We start from the raw sequence: 23,276 nt of genomic DNA on the forward strand, positions 1-23,276 counted from the left end.
AATATTTTCTCATTTTAATTTTATAGCTTTGCATAGATACTATTTTCTGTTCACTTTGTGCTTTTAAAAAATAATTTTAAACTTACAAATAAGTTTTCAGTCTTTCCTTTTCCTCTATAAGCTCCGTAATTTACAAGAATACAGACTTATTTGGTAGAATGTCCCTCAATTTAAAGTTTGCGTGATGTTTCCTCATAATTAGATTCAGGTTGTGCTTTTTGTTTTTTGCAAAAAATGCCGTAAAAGTGATGCTATGTTCTCAGTGGATCCTATCAGAAGGCACATGATATTGATTTGTTCCATTACTAGTGATGTTAATTATGTTTGGATTAGGTTGGTATCTACCAGTTTCCTTCACTGTAAAGTTAACTGTTTTCCTCTTTGTAACTGGTATTTTATGGAAAGATACTTTGAGACTATATGGTTTTGCTCACAAACTTTCACCAGCTAGTTTTAGCATCCACTGACAGTGATTCCCTAAATCAGTTATTACTAATGACTAAACAGTGATTTTCTAATGTCATCATTCTTTCTATATTTCATAGCTGGCATTCTACCCTAAGGAGGAGCTTTGCCTTTTCCCTCATTGATTTATTCATATCAATACATATTGAATAAATAGCACGTGTAATATATACTAATTCTTGGGAGATATAGGTGGAAAGTATTTAGGTGGAAAGGTCATGACGTCTGCAGCTTACCCTCAAATGTTTCAGCAAAATAATAGTAATCATACATACACACACTCAAGGGTGTTAAAGCAAATGTGAAAAATGTTATACTGTTCACCTAGATTGAATATTTAAGGAATATCACTGTACTATTTTGCAACTTTTTCACAGATCTGAATTTTTTCAAAATATAAGGTCCAAATATATATATAGCAGTTTTAATCAAGACACTGCCAAAACCTTCACAAATATTTGAAAATAAGTCGGCCTATAGATTTAATTTACTGCATTTGAATGTATTCAAAGTTTATTACCATTGTCTATAGATATTTAACACTAGCGTCTGTGCAACAGTCCTCCGAGGCAGAGGGAGAACATGACACATAAATCTTATACACTAAGATAACAGTACCATGTTTGACACGTTTGTTTGATTCAGTAAACCAAGCTTGACAAAGCAGCCAACTCAAGATAAATGATTCCAGTCTTAGGACATAAGTGAACTTACCACTTAAGGGAACATTACAAATAATACTAAAATGTTACACAGACTTAACGGAAGTTCAGGATTTCCCCTATATGCTGACAGGTTCATCATGTAGAAACCTGTACATTACAGCACTCTGAGGTTTTAGCAAAGCATACATTACAGACACATTTGCCATACAGTGCAGTTTTATTGTGTAAGACATGAATAATAGTGCACTTAAATCCAAGAGTCACATTCAAATATATCAAGAGTACAATTCAAATGCATGGCTACTGAAGAAATACATACTCTTTTTTATTTTTTAAAATAACTAAGTTGTGCAAGTACAACACTTTCAGTGTAGATGATAATAGATCTATAAGGATTCTAAAAAGCAGAACTCAGGGTGTGTTTGTGTAGAATAATCCACCTCTCCAAAAATACATGCATTTGAAAAAGTGAAGCAAATGTCTTGGGCAGAGAGACACAGGCAGTGTTGCACAACTTGTTTTTATTATAAATCACAAATATATTTAATCTGTATACTCACAGATAAACAGAATGGCCCTAGAAGACAGTAAGCTCTCATCATGAAGTATTTTCCACGACAATGTAGTGTCTGCAGTGAGCCCCGTTATTTTTCATTAATTAAGCAGAAACTACAGTTCTGCACTGCAGTTCAAAAATAGGACATTAGTTTATTTTAAAGGGAATTTAGATTACAAGTTCAGACTTTCTAAAACCTAGCCCTAGAGTTTCAGAAGGTCTCTTCTGGGCTTTTGGTTTAAAGGAAGAAAATGCTGTGGACACTAGATTATAAGGACTGAGTGAAGGCAGAAGTTGTTTTATTCAAGAAAACAAAAATTAGCATTTCATACCATCTGAGAATAGATATTAATGTAGAAACCAGTCTTTTACTGTTTTTTGTTAAGATGGTGAATTACACAAAAATACTACCTATAATAACATATTGTACCAGCTCTGGAGGGGAAAGATCTGAGCCATGTTAAAGAATAAGAAATAATTAATCTCTGTTGTCCTGAGGTATAGGATAAACCTGTATCAGAGGTACTGAATGAATGACTTCATTCATAAATTTCAAAGCTTCCAGAACCAGGGGACTAACTGTTCTAAATATTGCCCATTTTTTGTCCAGGAAATACCTCTGTGATAAAGAGTGCTCCTAATAGATTCATGTTGTTTTAATTCATTAAATCTGGATATGGGTAAATACCAAAACTGTGTCTCAGGTTAAGGTCTGATAGTAAGTGAACCTGATGACTTAGTTAAGACTAACAATTAAAACAGCTAATCTTGGGGCTTCCCTGGTGGCGCAGTGGTTGAGGGTCCGCCTGCCAATGCAGGGGACGCGGGTTCGTGCCCCGGTCCGGGAGGATCCCACGTGCTGCGGGGCAGCTGGGCCCGTGGGCCGCTGGGCCTGCGTGTCCAGAGCCTGTGCTCCACAGCGGGAGAGACCACAGCAGTGAGAGGCCCGCGTACCACAAAAACAACAACAACAACAAAAAAAACAAAACTAATCTTGAAACCAGATAACTTTAAGAGTTATATCTTTAAGCAGATTATTTTTAAATGCAGCAAAATGTTCCCCGTTTTTCACTTCAAGAGACAATTACTGGTCAAATCTTTTCCATATATTGACTTTTTTATTTAACATAAATACTGACTGAATCAAAGACTAAAATCTCACTAAATTTTCATCCTTTAAAATGAAAAGCAGTGACATATCACCTCTACAAAATCAGGCTTTAGAATTCAAAGAAAAGTTTTAAAATTCTCCATACAGATCTTAAATGACTATCTATCGTCTTCCAAAGTTTTCCCAAAAATCACTTTAAAAACTTGCTTCAAAGGCCTAAGTTTTCTTACAAATAAAACAAATTTATAGGTGTCTTAAATCTGTAAGATTTTGTAATTTCTGCTTGTTTTCTTCCCATTTAATAAAATCAAAATGAAAAATGTCAAACTACTGAAAAGTCTTAGACCACCCAAAAAGTTTCAGCATTTTTATATAACAAACATGTTCTTCTAATTTTTAAAAAATTATTAATTTAAATCTAAGGATCCTTGTACTGTAGCAATATTTTAAAAATATTCTTTGTGGGGCTTACTTTTTGCATTCCAAAAATGTAAACCAGCCTTCACAATAATGTACATGAACTTGATTATATCTCACTTTATTATTGGCTTGTAATGGGGTAATCTGCATGCTTACTAATTTGGCCATCATTCTCTTCATTAAAGTTTTTAAAGCCATATTTATCAAAGACAATTCTCCAAACTTAACCTTTAATAAGTAGCTTCTCATAAGTATATCCACTGTAATTATTCTTTTCATCCAAGGGATAAGTAACTTAATAGTATTACTAAAAACCCTCTTCAAATTATATTGATAAAGCACTTATCTTTGACAGAGTTCTCAGGTTTGTGGAAACCTTAGTATTTGTCTTATTAGATGACCCCTTTGAAATTGTATTGATACCAAAGTTTGTTTTTACACCCTGTAAACAGAACTGAGGTTTGGACAATCCCTAATTATAAATTAACACTAAAACACAAACTTGTCCAAACAGCTTATGATTGCTGTCTCAATAAGAGAAAGAAAAAGAAATTGAAACACTATGCTATTACTGTACTCTGGCTCACATATAAAATGTTCATCAGGAAGACAGTTATAAGTTGATGGCATACAATTTCTCCATGACCAAAGCTAATAAAAAATCCCTCCAAAGTTTCCACCCACAGAAGCCTTATGGCCAATTAATATTACCAGTGAGAGTCACTTCTAAAGAATCACTAAAAGAAAATCTCTATATGGTTTTCCTTATGGGGCCGTTAACTGAGAAGAAAAAGGCGCCTTCTTCAATTTTAAGGATCCATAAAATGCTGGGGTGTTTCCTCTTTTAAAAAATTAATACAGACATTTCACACAACACACAGATGTCTACAGCAAGAAAGTACACCTTCTTTGCTCCTTGCCTTATTAGCCTTTAGGTGAGGGCTTTAATGCCCCAAGATTCATAACTATAGCCAACAAAACAGGTCACGAATAAAACTGGGCTTAGAGGAGAAAGCAGACTAATTTACCAAAAGAGAGCTCTGTGGATTGCTGTCTAGCCTTTTGCTAAAAGTCTGAGGAAACAGAAAAAAAAAAAAGTTTGGGCAGCTGGAGATAGAAAGTATTTGCCACTTTTTAAGGCTTCTGAATGTGGCCATAGATTTTCCTACAGTTGATTTTGAAGAATTAAAATTTTAACTCAATACATAGCCCTAAAGCAGGGTTCAGTTTTGGTGTGTTTTACAATGAAATGGTTATATATAGATGGGATAGAAATGGTATTAAAGATTGCCCTTCAACTATCCTTTTAAAGGAAAACTAGAATTGACAGTATCTGTTAAAACGACCTGTGCCACAAAACAAAAATGTATAAGGAAAGCACCAAACCACAAATTTTAGAATTGCAGGCATAAACCAGCATAGCACATAAATATAGTCGTCACTGTTTCTGTAACATTGAAACATTTCAAATTGGCTTCTGAAGTTTAAAACATAGCTGCATCACGTTCATAAACTTTCACCTCCACTTAAATTATTATTTGCCTAGCATATAATGGACAAATCAGCAGTCAAGATAAATGTTCAAAAGGCTCAAGACAATAAGAAAATTTTAACCTTAGTATTAGTGAACTCTTAGAATATTTAAAAATAAAACAAAACATAATAAAACACACATATCCATACATAAACCAGTGCAATAAGAACTTCAGACAAGGGCGGTGCATCTCTGGTTTAAGGAAACCGTATTTGTAGCTTAATCATAACAAATTAACATCTATTCTAAATGACGGTTTAACATTACATCCAGCATTTGACACACATTTAACATGTGTGTCAAAACCCTGAAAAACCAATTCAACACTAAAGATACCTTATCAGTAACAAATTCCTACTTTATTTCTATATTGCACATATTTTAGTATCTGTTACAATAAATTTACTTCTTCTTAATGTAAATATCAGAGGACTATAGCTGTTGCCCTTTACGTAAAAATAATTTACCTTGAATAAATATTCAGCTTTTGTTTTCTTGACAAATCAGAATGAGGATGAATTCAGCTCTGTCAGTCCAAAACTGTTTTAAAGAGAATGGCTTTTTTATGTGGCAAAGGTATTGGAAATGGTATGTTAAACACAAAATTCTTCGTTTATCAACCATTTCAGGTTTGAAAAATATTTCTATATTTGGAGTGCTTCAAAGTCTGATCCTTTTTTTAAACTAACATATATTCCCTAAGAGTTTAATCATATTCTTGACTGGTCTGGAGCACTGTTTGGAAAGTGGATGCAGAGAAAAGCTTAGGGTGAAATGGCATATAACACAAATGGCATTAAATAGGTCACTTGTTTCATGTAAAATAAAATGACTAGCACCTCCTTCCTGCTCCCAAAGTGAAGAGGCCTAACAGGCCACATGAAACATGAATAATTATAGTAAGTTCCATTCATAAAGTTTTGAGGAGTCCATTATATTAGAAGGTTCTCACATCTAAAGCCTTAAGTTTAAGGCTACTGTGTGAAAGTGAACTGAAGGGCAAGGGAGAGAGAGATGGGATACCAGTCCTGATGGTCCTCCGAGGGCTGCAGGGGATCTGGAATTCAGGGACTCTCCTGCATCCCATCTTCAGTCTCCAGTTCTGCCAACTGCCGCCTAAGGATATTTACTTTTGCTTGTAATTCCTTGTTATATTCAATGATGTTAACCATTTCTTCATATGCTTCATCCAAATACTTGGAAGATCTGTTCCAACGCAGAAAAATACCTATTGAATCCACAAAAGGAAAACAGAAAGGAAAAAGATACACACAACGGATTAGCATTATAATTGTGGTTAATATATAATCCCATGCATTATAATCCTTCTCATTTTTTCACAATTCACATCTGTGTTTTATAATACTCTAAAATATACAACAATCTTGAGGTATTGAAAGAGTACAATTGAGTACAGTATTCAAGAAGTTACTATTAGGGAACCCCCATAAGGTTAACAGCTGATTTCTCAGCACAAACTCTACAAGCCAGAAGGGAGTGGCATGATATATTTAAAGTGATGAAAGGGAAGAACCTACAACCAAGATTACTCTACCCAGCAAGGATCTCATTCAGATTCAATAGAGAAATCAAACGCTTCACAGACAAACAAAAGCTAAGAGAATTCAGCACCACCAAACCACCTCTACAACAAATGCTAAAGGAACTTCTCTAAGAGGGAAACACAAGAGAAGAAAAGGACCTACAAAAACAAACCCACAACAATTAAGAAAATGGTAGTAGTAACATATATATTGATAATTACCTTAAATGTAAATGGATTAAATGCTCCAACCAAAAGACACAGGCTTGCTGAATGGATACAAGAACAAGACCCATATATATGCTGTCTACAAGAGACCCACTTCAGACCTAGGGACACACAAAGACTGAAAGTGAGGGGATGGAAAAAGATATTCCATGCAAATGGAAATCAAAAGAAAGCTGGAGTAGCAATACTCATATCAGACAAAATAGACTTTAAAATAATGTTACAAGAGACAAGGACACTACATAACAATCAAGGGATCTATCCAAGAAGAAGATATAACAATTATACATCTATATGCACCCAACATAGGAGCACCTCAATACATGAGGCATCTGCTAACAGCTATAAAAGAGGAAACTGACAGTAACACAATAATAGTGGGGGACTTTAACACCTCACTTACACCAATAGACAGATAATGCAAACAGAAAATTAAAAAGGAAACACAAGCTTTAAATGACACAATAGACCAGATAGATTTAACTGATATTTATACGACATTCCATCCAAAAACAGCAGATTACATTTTCTTCTCATGTGCACATGGAACATGCTCCAGGACAGATCACATCTTGGGTCACAAATCAAGCCTCAGTGAATTTAAGAAAACTGAAATCATATTAAGCATCTTTTCTGACCACAATGCTATGAGATTAGAAATGAATTACAGGGGAAAAAAACGTAAAACGACGAACATATGAAAGCTAAACAATACGTTACTAAATAGCCAAGAGATCACTGAATAAATCAAAACATACCTAGAGACAAATTACGAGAACATGACCATCCAAAACCTCTGTGAGGCAGCAAAAGCAGTTCTACGAGGGAAGTTTATAGCAATACAAGCCTACCTCAAGAAACAAGGAAAATCTCAAGTAAACAATCTAACCTAAAGGAACTAGAGAAAGAAGAACAAAAAAAACCCCAAAGTTGGCAGAAGGAAAGAAATCCTAAAGATCAGAGCAGAAATAAATGAAATAGAAACAAAGAAAACAATAGCAAAGATCAATAAAACTAAAAGCTGGTTCTTTTACAAGATAAACAAAATTGATAAACCATTAGCCAGACTCATCAAGAAAAAGAGGGAGAGGACTCAAATCAATAAAATTAGAAATAAAAAAGGAGAAGTTACAACAGACACCGCAGAAATACAGAGCATCCTAAGAGACTACTACAAGGAACACTATGCCAATAAAATGGACAACCTGGAAGAAGTGGACAAATTCTTAGAAAGGTATAACTTTCCAAGACTGAACCAGGAAGAAATAGAAAACATGAACAGACCAATCACGAGTAATGAAATTGCAACTGTGATTAAAATTCTTCCAACAGGGGCTTCCCTTGTAGCGCAGTGGTTGAGGGTCCGCCTGCTGATGCAGGGGACACGGGTTTGTGCCCCGATCCAGGAAGATACCACATGCTGCGGAGCAGCTAGGCCCGTGAGCCATGGCCACTAAGCCTGCACATCCGGAGCCTGTGCTCCGCAATGGGAGAGGCCACAGCAGTGAGAGGCCCGCGTACCGCAAAAAAAAAAAATCTTCCAACAAACACAAGTCCAGGACCAGATGGCTTCACAAGTAAATTCTATCAAACATACAGAAAACAGCTAACACCCATCCTTCTCAAACTCTTCCAAAAAATTGCAGAGGAAGGAACACACCCAAACTAATTCTATGAGGCCACCATCACCCTGATACCAAAACCAGAGAAAGATACTACAAAAAAGAAAATTACAGACCAATATCACTGATGAATATAGATGCAAAAATCCTCAACAAAATACTAGCAAAGAGAATCCAGCAACAGATTAAAAGGATCATACACCATGATCAAGTGGGATTTATCCCAGGGATGCAAGGATTCTTCAATACACGCAAATCAATCCATGTGATACACCATATTAACAAACTGAAGAAGCAAAACCATATGATCATCTCAATAGATGCAGGAAAAACTTTTGACAAAATTCAACACCAATTTATGATAAAAAGTCTCCAGAAAGTGGGCACAGAGGGAACCTACCTCAACATAATAAAGGCCATATATGACAATCCCACAGCCAACATTGTCCTTAATGGTGAAAAACTGAAAGCATTTCCACTAAGATCAGGAACAAGACAAGGTTGCCCAATCGCACCACTCTTATTCAACAGTTTTGGAAGTTTTAGCCACAGCAATCATAGAAGAAAAGGAAATAAAAGGAATCCAAATCAGAAAAGAAGAATTAAAGCTGTCACTATTTGCAGATGACATGATACTATACATAGAGAATCCTAAAGATGCTACCAGAAAACTACTAGAGCTAATCAATGAATATGGTAAAGTTACAGGATACAAAATTAATGCACAGAATTCTCTTGCATTCCTATACACTAATGATGAAGAATCTGAAAGAGAAATTAAGGAATCACTCCCACTTACCACTGCAACAAAAAGAATAAAATACCTAGGAGTAAACCTACCAAGGGAGACAAAAGACCTGTATGCAGAAAACTATAAGATACTGATGAAAGAAATTAAATATGATATAAACAGATGGAGAGATATACCATGTTCTTGGAATGGAAGAATCAACATTGTGAAAATGACTCTACCACCCAAAGCAATCTACAGATTCAATGGAATCCCTATCAAATTACCAATGGCATTTTTTACAGAACCAGAACAAAAAAATCTTAAAATTTATATGGAGACACAAAAGACCCCGAATAGCCAAAGCAGTCTTGAGGGAAAAAAATGGAGCTGGAGGAATCAGACTCCCTGACTTCAGACTATACTACAAAGCTACAGTAATCAAGACAGTATTGTACTGGCACAAAAACAGAAAGATCAATGGAACAGGATAGAAAGCCCAGAGATAAACCCGCGTACATATGGTCACCTTATCTTTGATAAAGGAGGCCAAAATATACAGCGGAGAAAAGACAGCCTCTTCAGTAAGTCATGCTGGGAAAATTGGACAGCTACATGTAAAAGAATGAAATTAGAACACTCACTAACACCATACACAAAAATAAACTCAAATTGGATTACAGACCTAAATGTAAGGCCAGAAACTATCAAACTCTTAGAGAAACTCTCTGACATAAATCACAGCAAGACCTTTTTTGAACCACCTCCTAGAGTAATGGAAATAAAAACAAAAATAAACAAATGGAACCTAATGAAACTTAAAAGCTTTTGCACAGCAAAGGAAACTACAATGAAGATGAAAAGACAACCCTCAGAATGGGAGAAAATAGTTGCAAACGAATCAACAGACAAAGGATTAATCTCCAAAATATATAAACAGCTCATGCAGCTCAATATTAAAGAAACAAACAACCCACTCAAAAAATGGGCAGAAGACCTAAATAGACATTTCTCCAAAGATGTACAGATGGCCAAGAAGCACATGAAAAGCTGCTCAACATCACTAATTATTAGAGAAATGCAATTCAATACTACAATGAGGTATCACTTCACAGCAGTCAGAATGGGTATCATCAGAAAATCTTCGAGCAACAAATGCTGGAGAGGGTGTGGAGAAAAGGGAACCCTCTTGCACTGTTGGTGGGAATGTAAATTGATACAGCCACTATGGAGAACAGTATGGAGGTTCCCTAAAAAACTAAAAATAGAATTACCATATGACCCAGCAATCCCACTACTGGGCATATACCCAGAGAAAACCATAATTCAGAAAGACACATGCACCCCAATGTTCACTGCAGCACTGTTTACAATAGCCAGGTCAGGGAAGCAACTTAAATGCCCATCAGCAGATGAACACATAAAGAAGATGTGGTACATATATACAATGGAATATTACTCAGCCATAAAAAGGAACGAAATTGGGTCATTTGTTGAGACGTGGATGGATCTAGAGACTGTCATACAGAGTGAAGTAAGTCAGAAAGAGAAAAACAAATATTGTATATTAAAATGGTACAGATGAACCGGTTTTCAGGGCAGAAATTGGGACACAGATGTAGAGAAGAAACGTATGGACACCAAGGGGTGAAAGAAGTGGGAGTGTGGGTGGTGGTGGGATGAACTGATTGACATGTCTACACTGATGTGTGTAAAATGGATGACTAATAAGAACCTGCTATATGAAACGATAGAATTCAAAAATTAAAAAAGTCACTATGTACATGCTCATTAATTCTTCAAAACCCCACAAAATTATGAAATAGATCAAAATCCTGTTCTCTGATATATTCAGGAATACAAACTGTACATTTACAATGGGATAAACTTTATAGTTTCACAATACAAATCTTTCTTTAAACAATTACAGAACTTTATCCAGACCTGTAAGACCTACATGTGTGAAATCACTTTCACTGGAAAAGTGGCAGTTACAGCAAAACAGAACTACACAAACTGTTATTTAAGAGCCTAAACTTCAGCACTCCCTCTCTCTCTCTCTCTCTGTTACTTACGAGGCAGCTTTCCAATTCTGTAGGCAACTGCTTCTTTCCCCAAATAATAATTATCCTTTTATTATGGAGTAAAGACATTTTCTCCTCTACACAGATGTACGTTAATGATATCAGCCCAAAGTAACCGCTTAAAGATACTCAGGCCAGGAGGCACAAACACCTTCCAGGCTGCAAGAAGTCAGCAGCTGGCAAGTTCACAAAAGTTTTATGATTAGAATACTTTGTATTAGAATACTTTCCATAAACCAAACTGCCATGCACCCTAGACAGTCCTTCTGTAATGTGTCCAAATGCTAGATAGAAGAAGATAGAAACACAGACTAAAGACTGACCTGTGTTGATTTTTCTATTAAATGAGCTTATTTTTAAAATCCTGTTCTTCAATACAGGAATTACTTAATATTAATGGTTGACTACAATGACTACAATGTAATTATAAACAGCAGAGAGACATTTTAAGGCCAGAGTACTGTCATTATACAATCCATATACTTTCCATGAGAATATTTTACCTAACAGGATTTCTTCCAGTTCTAAGTTGAGGAGGTAGTAAACATACAGAGAAACCCCTTTCTTAATGGTGTAGGAGGAACTCATTCATATAACAAAAAAATTTTCTTCTATCACATAATCCCTAAACTGTCAATGAGGTTTGGTAAAAACAAGTTAAATAGTCCTTTAGGCCATTGGACTCCCAATTTTGGCTTTCCTCCCAACTAACTAGATTCTTGTTTCAGTTATTAAACATGACAGTGGCTTTTAGGTAAATTGTCTCAGAAGTCTTAAACAAGTAGTACAGCTGTAAACTCTCATTTAAGAGATCACCTGTCCTGCATCTGTGACTATCTAAACACTCAATAAGCAAGGAGAAGTTCTGAGCAGCCCCAAATCCCCAAAGCACTAACACTCAGACTCAGAGACCCTGGAGACTGAGGCCACTTTCCCACAATTCTAACTAGGGGACACCTCAACTGATAAGATTAGAAGCATAAACTGAGGGGGAGGAAGCAGCTAATGACAGATATGCCAAGCAGAACAAGCCGTGAAACTGATGGCCGGAGAAGTGACAGAAACAGGCTCGGTCTCAAAACAAGGAAGCAAAGCAACCTGAGACCCTTTTACACACAACGGGCAGTTTCCACACGAGAATTACCCTTGAGACAATAATGTATTAGAACACAGTATACTAACTGACATTTATAGTACTTCAATTTACCAAACAGCTATCATTCCTGTGTGTATGCCTTATATTGTTTAATATAAAGATGAATAAAAATGTACCTACAAATGTACACTACCTACAAATTGGTTAAAAAGAAATTAAATGGTTTTTTATAGTCTTTGCTTAATGAATGGATAATATGTTTTAGATAGGTTTTGGTTATTTTTTAAAAAAACAAGCTTTAGTATTTAAGGAGATAAACTTCAAGAATCTGAAAAATTAATGTAGGTAAAACACGTTCTTTAGGGGGCTTCCCTGGTGGTGCAGCAGTTGAAAGTCCGCCTGCCGATGCAGGGGACACAGGTTCGTGCCCCGGTCCAGGAAGATCCCACATGCCGCAGAGCGCCTAGGCCCGTGAGCCACGGCCGCTGAGCGGGCGCGTCCGGAACCTGTGCTCTGCAACGGGAGAGGCCACAACAGTGAGAGGCCCGTGTACCGCAAAAAAACCAAAAAACACATTCTTTAGAATAGACATGAAAATTAAGCCTGGATTACTGTTCCACACAAACAGGATATCTGTATTACTGCACTGATGGATGGCATTTATGTACGTTTTGTGGAATCTTACTAGAATGACTAGTTCATTACCCCTTCAACAGCCTTCAACAGAAGAATCTACCTAATGACTACTTAATAAAGCAAACAGAAACCATCTCCTAGGAGCTTACAGTTTATACCTGTCCCAACCACCTATCACTTTTTCTACACAAAAAGTAATGTACTTTTCCTCACACCCATTAGGATGGCCTATCAAAGGGGAAAAGCAGAAAATAACAAGCATTGATGAAGATGTGGAGAAACTGGAACCCTTGTTCATTGCTGGTGGGGTCGTAACATGATGCAGTCATTACGGAAAACAGAATTACTGTTCCTCAAAATACTGAACGTAGCATTACCATATGACCCAGCAATTCCACTTCTGGGTACATACCCCAAAGAATGGAAAGCAGGGCCTCAAAGAGATGTTTGCATGCCTATGTGCCAAAACGTGGAGGCAACCCAAGTGCCCACTGACATAAGGATAAACAAAACGTCATGCACACACACAACAGAAAATTACTCAGCCTTAAAGAGGAAAGAGAGGGCTTCCCTGGTGGCGCAGTGGTTGAGAGTCCGCTTGCCGATGAAGGGGACACGGGTTCGTGCCCCAGTCCGGGAGGATCCCACATGCCGTGGAGCGGCTGGGCCTGTGAGCCATGGCCGCTGAGCCTGTGCTCCGCAACGGGAGAGGCCACAACACTGAGAGGCCCGCGTACCACAAAAAAAAAAAAAAGAGGAAGGAGATCCTGTCCCATGCTACCACATGGATGAGCCTTGAGCACATTAATTATGCTAATGAAATAAGCCAGTCACAAAAGGACAAATACTGTATGGTTCCACTTATATGAGGTACCTGGAGCAGTCAAATCCAGAGACAGAAAGCAGAAGCGTGGTTGCCTGGGGCTGGAGAGGGGCACTGAGAAGTTGTTTATGGGTACAGAGTTTTAGATTTACAAGATGAAAAGTTGTGGAGACCTGTTTCACAGCAACATGATATACTTAACCATACTGAGCTGCACACTCAAAGATGGTTAAGTTGGTAAATTTTGTGTTTTTGTCACAATAAAAAAAAATGTACCTTCTTATCTTGAGAAAATATCCGATATAAACAGCAGTATCCATGTACTCATGTACCCACAGGCAGTCAAGAGAACATCCTAGACTATATTAATAAAATGTTTGCGAAGGATGCGTGGCTTACCCTCCCACAGCTGAAGACTCTGTGGAGCAACTGAAGGCCAGATGACAAGATTGTTGGCTTCAAAGAGAGGGTTGGTGAACTTACTCAGTTCACTGGGCCGGTTGACCCAAGACCATAGAGACATCGTTTTCTGCTGTAGCTTCAACTTGCATCTGATCAAGAAAGAAAACTGCCATTAAAGCAATTAATTTATGACCATAGAGACATCGTTTTCTGCTGTAGCTTCAACTTGCATCTGATCAAGAAAGAAAACTGCCATTAAAACAATTAATTTATGACAACCACTATTAAATGCTCCTTCTAACAGGACAATTTCTTTTCTGTTGTATGTTAGAAAGCAGAACACAAGACTTTTAGCAGAGGAACAAAATGTTGTAAAATTAAAATATTTGTCAGCATTTTTAACTGTCAACAACATCAAAACAAAGACTGTTTTGCAGGCTTCCAAAGCTGGCAACAAAGTTAATCCACCAAGAAGATATAATAATTATAAATATATATGTATGTTGCACCCGAGCCACAAAACATATGAAGCAAAAACTGATGTAATGGAACAGAGAAACAGACAATTCTCTAATATAGTTGAGGATTTCACTATCCCAATAACTAGACAGAAGATAAATAAGGAAATACAGGACTTGAACAAAATGTAAGACAAATATAGAAAACTCTACCCAACAGCAGAACACACATTCTTCTCAAGTGGACATGAAGCATTCTGCAGGCCAGACCACGTGGTAGGCCACAAAACAAAGCTCAATACATTTTAAAAGACTGAGATCATACAAAGCATCTTCAACCACAAGGGAATGAAGTTAGAAATTGATAACAGAAGAAAAACTGGAAAATACATAAGTATGTGGAATTATATAACACACTTTCAAACAACCAACGGTTTAAAGAAGACATCACAAAAGAAGTCAGAAAATACTTACAAATGAATGAAAACAAAAACACAACATGCTAACACAACTCCAGTGAAAGTAATGCTCAGAGGGAAATTTATAGCAAGAACCTATGTTAAAAAGGAAAGATCTCAAATCAGTAATCTAACTTTACACCTTAAGGAACTAGACAAAGGAGAGCAAACTAAGCCAATGCTTGCAGAAGGAAGGAAAAGCTAAGATTACAGAGGAGACAGACAAAAAAACTTTTTAAAATAACATCAATGAGACCAAAAGTCAGTTCTCTGAAAAGATCAACAAAATTGTTCCTCTGGCTAGAATGACAAAGAAAAAGGAAGATGCAAATAACTAAAATCAAAAATGAAAATGGGACATTACTACTGACCTTACAGAAATAAAAAAGATTTTAAGAAAATACTATTAACTGCACACCAACAAATTAGATAATCTGGATGAAATGGACAAATTCCTATAAACACAAAAATTACCTAAACTGACTGAAGAAATAAAAAATCTCAACAGACCTATAACAAATAAGGAAACTGACTCAGTAACAAATAATCTCTCCACAAAGAAAAGTCTAGGACCAGATGGTTTCACTGGTAAATTCTATCAAATATAAAAGAAAAATGAACACCAATCCTTCTCAAACTCCCCAACAAATAGAAAAGGAATATTTCCTAACTCATTTTATGAAGCTATTATCACCCTGATGCCAAAGCCAGACAATGATACAAGAAAACTGTAATAGGCCAATGTCCCTTACAAATATAGATGCAAAAATTCTCAACAAACTACTAGCAAACCAAATACAACAGCACATTGAAAGGATTATATACCATGACCAAGAGAGATTTATCCTAAGTATACAAGAGTGGTTCAACATAAGAAAATCAATCAATGTAATACACCACATTAATAGAACAAAGGGAAAAAAACCACATGATCATTGCAATTAATGCAGAAAAAGCAGATAACAAAACATCTTTTCATGACAAAAACACTCAATAAATTAGGAATAGAAGGGAACTTCCTCAACATGGTAAAGGGTACTTATGAAAAAAAACACAGCTAACATCATACTCAACATTACACTCGTGAAAGGCTGAAAGCTTTCTCCCTAAGATCAGGAATAAAACAAGAGTGCCTGCTTTCACCACTGCCATTCAATGCTGTACTGGAAATTCATTAGACATGAAAAAGAAAGAAAACACATCCAAAGTAGAAAGGAAGACATACAATGATTTCTACTTGCAAATAACATGATCCTATGCATAGAAAATCCCAAAGAATCCACACACACACATGAACTACTAGAGCTAATAAATAAATTTGGCAAAACTGCAGGGTACAAGATAGACACAGAAAAATGGTCATGTTTCTATATGCCAGCAGTGAATACTCCAAAAAAATTAAGAAAACAATTCCATTTACAACAGCATTCAAAATATTAAAATACCAAGAATAAATTTAACTGAAGAGGTAAAATATTTGTATACTGAAAACTATAAAATATTGCTGAAAGGAATTAAAGACCTAAATAAATGGAAAGACATCCCGTGTTCATAGACTGGAAGACAACACTGTTAAGGCAGTAATAACTACCCAAATTGATCCACAGATTCCAATGCAATCTCTATCAAAATTTTCTTACAACTCAACAATAAAAAGACAAATAACCCAATGAAAAAATTGGCAAAGTATCCAAATAGATATTTGGATATCAAAGAAGTGATAACACAAATGCCCAACAAACACATGCAAAGGTGATCAACACCATTGGTCCATTAAGGAAATGCAAATCACTGTAATGAGATTTACACCACTTTACACCCACTAGGATGACTAAATCAAAAGGGCAGACAATAAAAAATGGTGGAGATATGGAGAAACTGGAGCCCTCATACATTGCTGGTGGGAATGTAAAATGGTGCTGCCACTTTCTTTCACAGCTCCTCAAAATGTCAGTTACCATACGACCCATAATTCCACTCCTAGGTTTATATCTAAGATAAATGGATATATGTCCACACAAAAACTTGTATACAAATGTTTAACACAGCATTATTTATGGTAGCCAAATGATGGAAACAACCCATTCTACAACATGGATGAACCTTGGAAATATGCTCAGTGAAAGAAGCCAATAATAAAAGACCACATATTGTATGATTCCATTTGTATGAAATAGTCAAACAGGCAAATTTATAGACTAAGAGCAGATTTGTGGTTATCAGGGGCTAGGGGATGGAGGGAGGGAAAATGGATAGTGACTGGTAATGGATATGGGGTTTGTTTTGGAGGTGATGAAAATGTTCTAAAATTAGGTGCAGTGCTGGTTGCACAACTCTGAATATACCATTTTTAAAAATCACAATAAATACACTTTAAATGGCTGAATATTATGGTAAATGCATTATATCTCAATAAAGCTGTTTTTTAAAAACGTTACATTTTCCCTTTTAACTGAAGTCATCTTTTACCAAGAAGTTTCAGTGGTTTTTAAAGATTTTTTTTAAATCTTTAAAGATTTTTAAAAAAATCTTATTAGGCTAGCTAATACTCCAATCTCCCAAATTCACAGGGTTCAAGTAATTTCAGACTTTGTATTCATAACAAATCTTAAAAGTTCTTATTCTTTCGTATGTAATATTTAAAAGGGAAAAAAAAGGATGGTCATTGCTTTCTCTTAGGTCATCTCTTCTAATTAAACTCTATTCTGACTAGCAGAATTCTAAAACAGAGATGAATAGAACCCTAAAGTCAGGAAGCATTAAACTTTTCATCTATTGTTAATAAGGAAAAAATAGGAAAAAATTAATAATTTATGTTCTATTTGGATTAACTACGTGTTACAGAATAGTTTCTGGGGTGGGAAGGGAAATATTAATGGCATCTCCATCACAAATCAATCCAAATCCTACTTTTTGGAAGTAGGCCTGTTCTTTTGGCATAAGTAATGAATTCAAGTGTAATAATATAAGTATAATCATTTCTAGAAAGTCAACTTAAAATGATACTAAAATACCCAAAGTAAATTTCATCAATTGAAAAAACTGAGGTACGATGTTCAAAGATTCATTTAAGCCTAAACTATGAATGAACAGCTCAGGGACAATCCCAACCACCAACCCATCTGAAGGTTTTCACAAAGGTTCGATTTTGTAATGCCAACATAATGTAATAGGGAAGAACAAATCTGGCTCCATACTGGATCTGTTTCTTTTACTCTAAACTTTGTATTCTACTGCTTTTGCTACAAGTTAATCACTAAAGGAATGTTGCTTATAGCTTAAAGAATACATAATGGCCCATCTGGGGAACCCTGTCCCCCATCCTGAGCAGTAAGGTAAAACACCTTTGTTTAGCTCCCAGGAAACATCCTGACCAGGCCCACCTGTGACGGACTGCAAGGAGGAAGAAATGAATGCATCCCCCTCCAGAGTCTGGCAGGAACCAGGAAACATTTACAACAACTTATCACCTTGTGTTTTTTTCTTTTTCTTTTTTAACTTTACCTCCTTACCTCCCCCTCTTTGTTTTATAAAAGAAACTAGCATCCAAACCCAGGCAAGATGGTTCTTTGGGACACTAGTCCACCATCTTCCCGGTCTGCTGGCTTTCTGAATAAAGTTGCTATTCCTTGCCCCAACACCTCGTCTCTCGATTTATTGGCTTGTCGTGCAGAAGCAGTACAAGCTTGGACTCGGTACCAATAAGACATTTTATCTTGAGCAAGTTAGTCCTCTCCCAACTCCATATATTATCAGAGAAAACACTTAGAGCAAATACCCTTGGGATACAGAAGAAACAGTGCAAATTATAAACAAATCCATTAAATCAAACTGACCATATGAATCACATGTGGCTGCAGTAACTATAGCCAAAGCACAGTGAGAAAACTGTGGTGACACAGAACTTTCTAGAGCAAATAGTTCTAAATTTTTCCCTACTTTTGAAGACAAGAATCTGTAAGAAACTCTAAAGTTGAAATATCTGCCAATTCAGCTTTAAGTAAAAAAACATGTATTGCTCTATGTTCTTGAATTTCAAACAGGTAAAGATGCAATAATTCTATTCTTTTATGAAAACTTAATTGTTTAAATTTATTATTCAACTAACTGATGCCAGGTACCAGCCAAGGGACAAACCCTGCCTCCCACCCAGAGGAAGCCTTTAGACTGTACCCAAATGAGAAGATTACCAGTTAAGCATCTTTAATGATCATTCTGATGTGAATCTTCTAATTAAACCTATAAACTTGATGGTGTCTGGGTTATGAAGTAAGATCCTAACTCTGGGCCTGAGGACAGTTTCTTGGTATAAGAGAGAAAACTCTAGAGCAGGAGTAGGAAGACCTGTACTACAGCCATACTTTTGGTGACCAACAGGCTGTGTGCTTCCTGGACAAGTCATTCACTTCTCTGGATAATAACCTTCCTAATCTATCAAACTGCATGGAGGGTAGAATTGAATTATATGTTAAAGCTTCTTCCAGATGTAAGATACTATGCTCCTATATAAGGAGAGTAACATTTTAATGGTTGCTCAATTATTCAAAGCTTTTTAATCAGTGTATGAACTAATTTTTTTTTTTTGTATGAACTAATTTTAATCAAATAGAACAAAATCCAGGATATGCTCTCACCTAGCATGTGACAGGCTCACAATAAATTACGTAATTTAATTTATACTAACTGTAACCTCTTCCATCTTATAAATAACATTAATGTAGAACCAAATCCTGGTCTCTTTTAGGAAATGACCAAAACAGCTAAAAATAAAATGGCCCCCAGGTACCTACCTTTCACTTTCATTGTTGCCCAGAAATGTTCCAAACTGTGAGGCATATGCATGCTCAAAGAGCATGATGAGGAGATTCTCATTAAATTCAAATGAACAAGGGAACTGACGAAGTATCTGCCACACACTGTCCAAGAAGAGAAGAAATACAGGCGACTCCCACTTCTGCTTACTATTACAATAGGCCGACTGTGCACAGCGCTGCTGGAATGGGTGACCAGCCTAAGAGAAAAGATGGAAATGCAGCAATCATATCCAGTGAGATCACACTGTAGCACATTAGTAACAAATTTCACACAGTTGCAACAAAACTATTAAATGGAACATCATATAATTTGGGTGGCTGCTCTTTAATGATTTCTTGGTTTAAGACAATCTTCACCAACTAAAGAAAAAGACAAGATTTCCAAATACTTAACAAGGGTATATATACAGTTAGCCATAACGTCTGCAGTTGGTCTTGGAATATCAAATAGAAGAATAATGAACTTCAGTAATAATAAGCATAAAATAAATCTTTCTACGTCTGTAAAATCTGGAGCAAAGTCAAAGAACATAAGCTCTTCAGGTATAAAACACGACAGCTATCCCCTTCTATCCATCCAAAGCACTGTAGACTACTGTAAGATAAGGAAGCCTCAACACTAAATGCAGATAGATATGGGGTTCTCATAGACAAATTTTTATCAGGTTACTCCTGATAGTAAGTCTTTAATTACATAAGAAAGTTACTGTCATGATTACATCTGTATGAATGCTTTTATATTAGAGACAAAGCTGTCTTTAGTTTCCCCCTCCCCCCAAAAAGAACTAGAAAAGTCTGTCATCTACTGACCAAAGGAAATTTAAGAATCATTTGGCTCTCTGGCCCACCCAGAACCTGAGTACTGACCTTATCCCCCCAAATCACACCCTTCTAGGTATTTCATATACATGCTTTATCTTTGGGTCCTCGTGCTACTTTATCTGACAAAGATAATGCCAGGAACATGAATGGGATTTTGATGCCCATGAAAATGGTAATATATAAACAAATCAATCATACTCATTTGTTTGTTTGCTATGCATCACAAGGAATGTAGCTGAATAAGATCTGTACCAAATATTTAGGATGGTCTGACTTAAACAGAGATAAAGGTCAGCTGTCAGGGTGGGTAGACATGGTAAACATAACAGCATTAACACATAATAAAGCTGAATTGTAACTAGAAGGGCCAGAAGTGATTTTCTCCAGAGATACTTCCTTTCAAGATATATCTAAACATTTGTTTTCAATCACAATTACACACTAAGTTACATGGTGTATATATATTTAAATTAACCTCTGGCCTGAAGGATTTCCATCTATTTTATGAGACCTTTATTTTAGCTGTCCTTCAGCATTATATAGGACAGCACTGTGTTGTGTCCTAGGGGTAAACAGCTGAATTGGGTGGGCAAGGTTCCCTGAACTCAAAGAAGTCACTATATCTGAGTCTAGTTCAGGAAACAAGGTGTGAGGAAAATGGATCAATTTTTTCTGTGAAGGAAGTTAAGGTCCCAGAGTCTTCACGAAAGTAGAGATATTTAGCTGGATCTTACAGGATGAGAAGGATTTCACCTGGCTGAGGAAGACGACAGGACAGAGATGAGCAGAAGGTAGAAAGCACTAAAGCACATGCCTTGTACTTACAAGTCCCCACTCCTCCTTCCCCCCTTGTTTATGTCTTTTATCTCTAGCAAGACTGAGTTCTGTGAGACAAGACCATGTTTTACACGTTCTTTGTGTTTCCCCTATAGGTAACAAGGTACAACTAATAACGTTTGTTAGGGGAATGAAGTGCCAAATGAGCAATATAAGCAAAAAGGGAGACAGAAATTGAGAGGCAGTAAAGATTACAGGCATTTATTAAGAGGATGAGAGATTTACTGTCCCCCAGAAAATTAAACATCTGAATCAATCAGAATTTCATATATTATATCCATTCCCACAAACCAGGATCAAACATCAATTATGAGCAGTTCCTCTGTGGACAAAATAGCTTTTCTCACCTGAAGCCACTCTCTCTCTATCAAGGCCTCAAAGCCCCGGATGGTCCTGCTTCTTGGTTCCAAGATAATCTGGGCCAGGGAGGTAACCTGGAGTGTGGAATCAGTTCCTTCTGTTCCATGAATCAGTATGGATGCTCCTTCCCTGGTAGGAAAATTCAGAGGACAAATGGGACACTCCTGACATGGTCAACCAACTCTGTTAATAATAAATATTTCTTGAGTATAACAATAAACGTTTCTTGAGTATAACAGTTGAAAGTCTTTTGCATTCTGCTCTGTCCAGTAGGTTTAGAGTCTAAATGAGGTACATGAAGACAGCTTCCCTTGGGGAAAATATAAAACTATAAGTCCCAAATTTCATAGGACAAGAACCCATTTACATTATAACAAATTTCATAAAACTGTTTCCTGAATGTTTTCTTCCTTTACAAAACCAGAAAGCAGACCTCATCACATTCAGTAGATGCTGACCTTTTCTGCTTTAATATAGTTAACTAAAGCCTTTTCTCATCAAGCCTAGAAACACACAAAGTTATTTTTCTGTATCTCTCTGACCTTGATTCTACCTTTCCACCATCAGTTTACTGTAAGGATGCCTTCATAAACCATAATGAATCTGGGAAACAAGTCCTAAACCACACTTTGAGAAACATGAAAACAGGAAGAAAATTTTTAAAATATTATATATAAAAGTGTCAGGGGGTTTCCCTGGCGGCGCAGTGGTTGGGAGTCCGCCTGCTGATGCAGGGGACACGGGTTCATGACCCGGTCTGGGAGGATCCCACATGCCGCGGAGCGGCTGGGCCCGTGAGCCATGGCCGCTGAGCCTGCGCATCCGGAGCCTGTGCTCCGCAACGGGAGAGGCCACAACAGTGAGAGGCCCGCGTACCACAAAAAAACAACAAAAAAGTGTCAATCTAGGGACCACCCTGGTGGCACAGTGGTAAAGACTCCATGCTCCCAATGCAGGGGGCCCAGGTTCGATCCCTGGTCAGGGAACTAGATCCCACACGCATGCCACAACTAAGAGTTTGCATGCCACAACTAAGGAGCCCACATGCTGCAACTAAGAAGCCAGTGACCTGCAACTAAGGAGCCCATGAGCCACAATTAAGGAGTCCACGTGTTGCAACTAAGGAGCCGGCAAGCCACAACTAAGGAGCCCACAAGCCACAACTAAGGAGTCGGCCTGCTGCAAATAAGACCCAGCGCAACCAAATAGACCCAGTGCAACCAAATAAATAAATTCCTTAGGGGGGAAAAAAGTATCAATCTAGAAAGTCAGTGGCAATGATACCACTATACACTCATTAGGTGGTTCCCAGGACCCCATTATTCTAAAGAGTGGGAGGAAACACCAGAAACTAAACTACATTTTCTCCCCTCCCCTTCTTCTACCTCTTTTTATTGAAATGACAGTGAAGGAAATTGTGGAAAATAAGCTCACCACTTTCCCATAAAAGTTTTATGTTTGGCTACTGTTAATTCTTTCCTCATGTACAGATATACTTTACATAGCTGTAGCGAAAGGTAACTTATTATTTCCACTTTTATTATAAACATTTTCCCATGTTTCTATGTCATCTATAAAAGTACTGTATTAATGGTTACATAATATTCTATTA

At 36.8% G+C, this 23,276-nt stretch overlaps 1 protein-coding gene and 1 long non-coding RNA gene across 3 annotated transcripts in view; one reads left to right on the forward strand and one right to left on the reverse strand.

Moving 5' to 3' along the window:
* The window catches only part of LOC125964757 (uncharacterized), a 113,793-nt gene extending 95,324 nt beyond the window's left edge, over nucleotides 1-18,469 (forward strand). For both annotated transcript variants that reach the window (XR_007478019.1, XR_007478020.1), the window contains exon 3: nucleotides 18,186-18,469. This is a non-coding gene — a long non-coding RNA (uncharacterized LOC125964757). The remainder of the gene's footprint in view (nucleotides 1-18,185) is intronic.
* MTMR9 (myotubularin related protein 9) overlaps nucleotides 1,329-23,276 on the reverse strand; it is a 94,067-nt gene continuing 72,119 nt past the window's right edge. The window contains exons 7-10 of the mRNA XM_004270720.3: nucleotides 21,652-21,793; nucleotides 19,622-19,842; nucleotides 13,913-14,064; nucleotides 1,329-5,979 (exon numbers count right to left, since the gene is read on the reverse strand). Of these exons, the coding sequence (XP_004270768.2) occupies nucleotides 5,816-5,979; nucleotides 13,913-14,064; nucleotides 19,622-19,842; nucleotides 21,652-21,793 (679 nt within the window). The 3' untranslated portion in view covers nucleotides 1,329-5,815. The remainder of the gene's footprint in view (nucleotides 5,980-13,912; nucleotides 14,065-19,621; nucleotides 19,843-21,651; nucleotides 21,794-23,276) is intronic.

This window comes from Orcinus orca, chromosome 6, assembly GCF_937001465.1.
Source record: "Orcinus orca chromosome 6, mOrcOrc1.1, whole genome shotgun sequence".
Lineage (NCBI taxonomy): Eukaryota > Metazoa > Chordata > Mammalia > Artiodactyla > Delphinidae > Orcinus > Orcinus orca.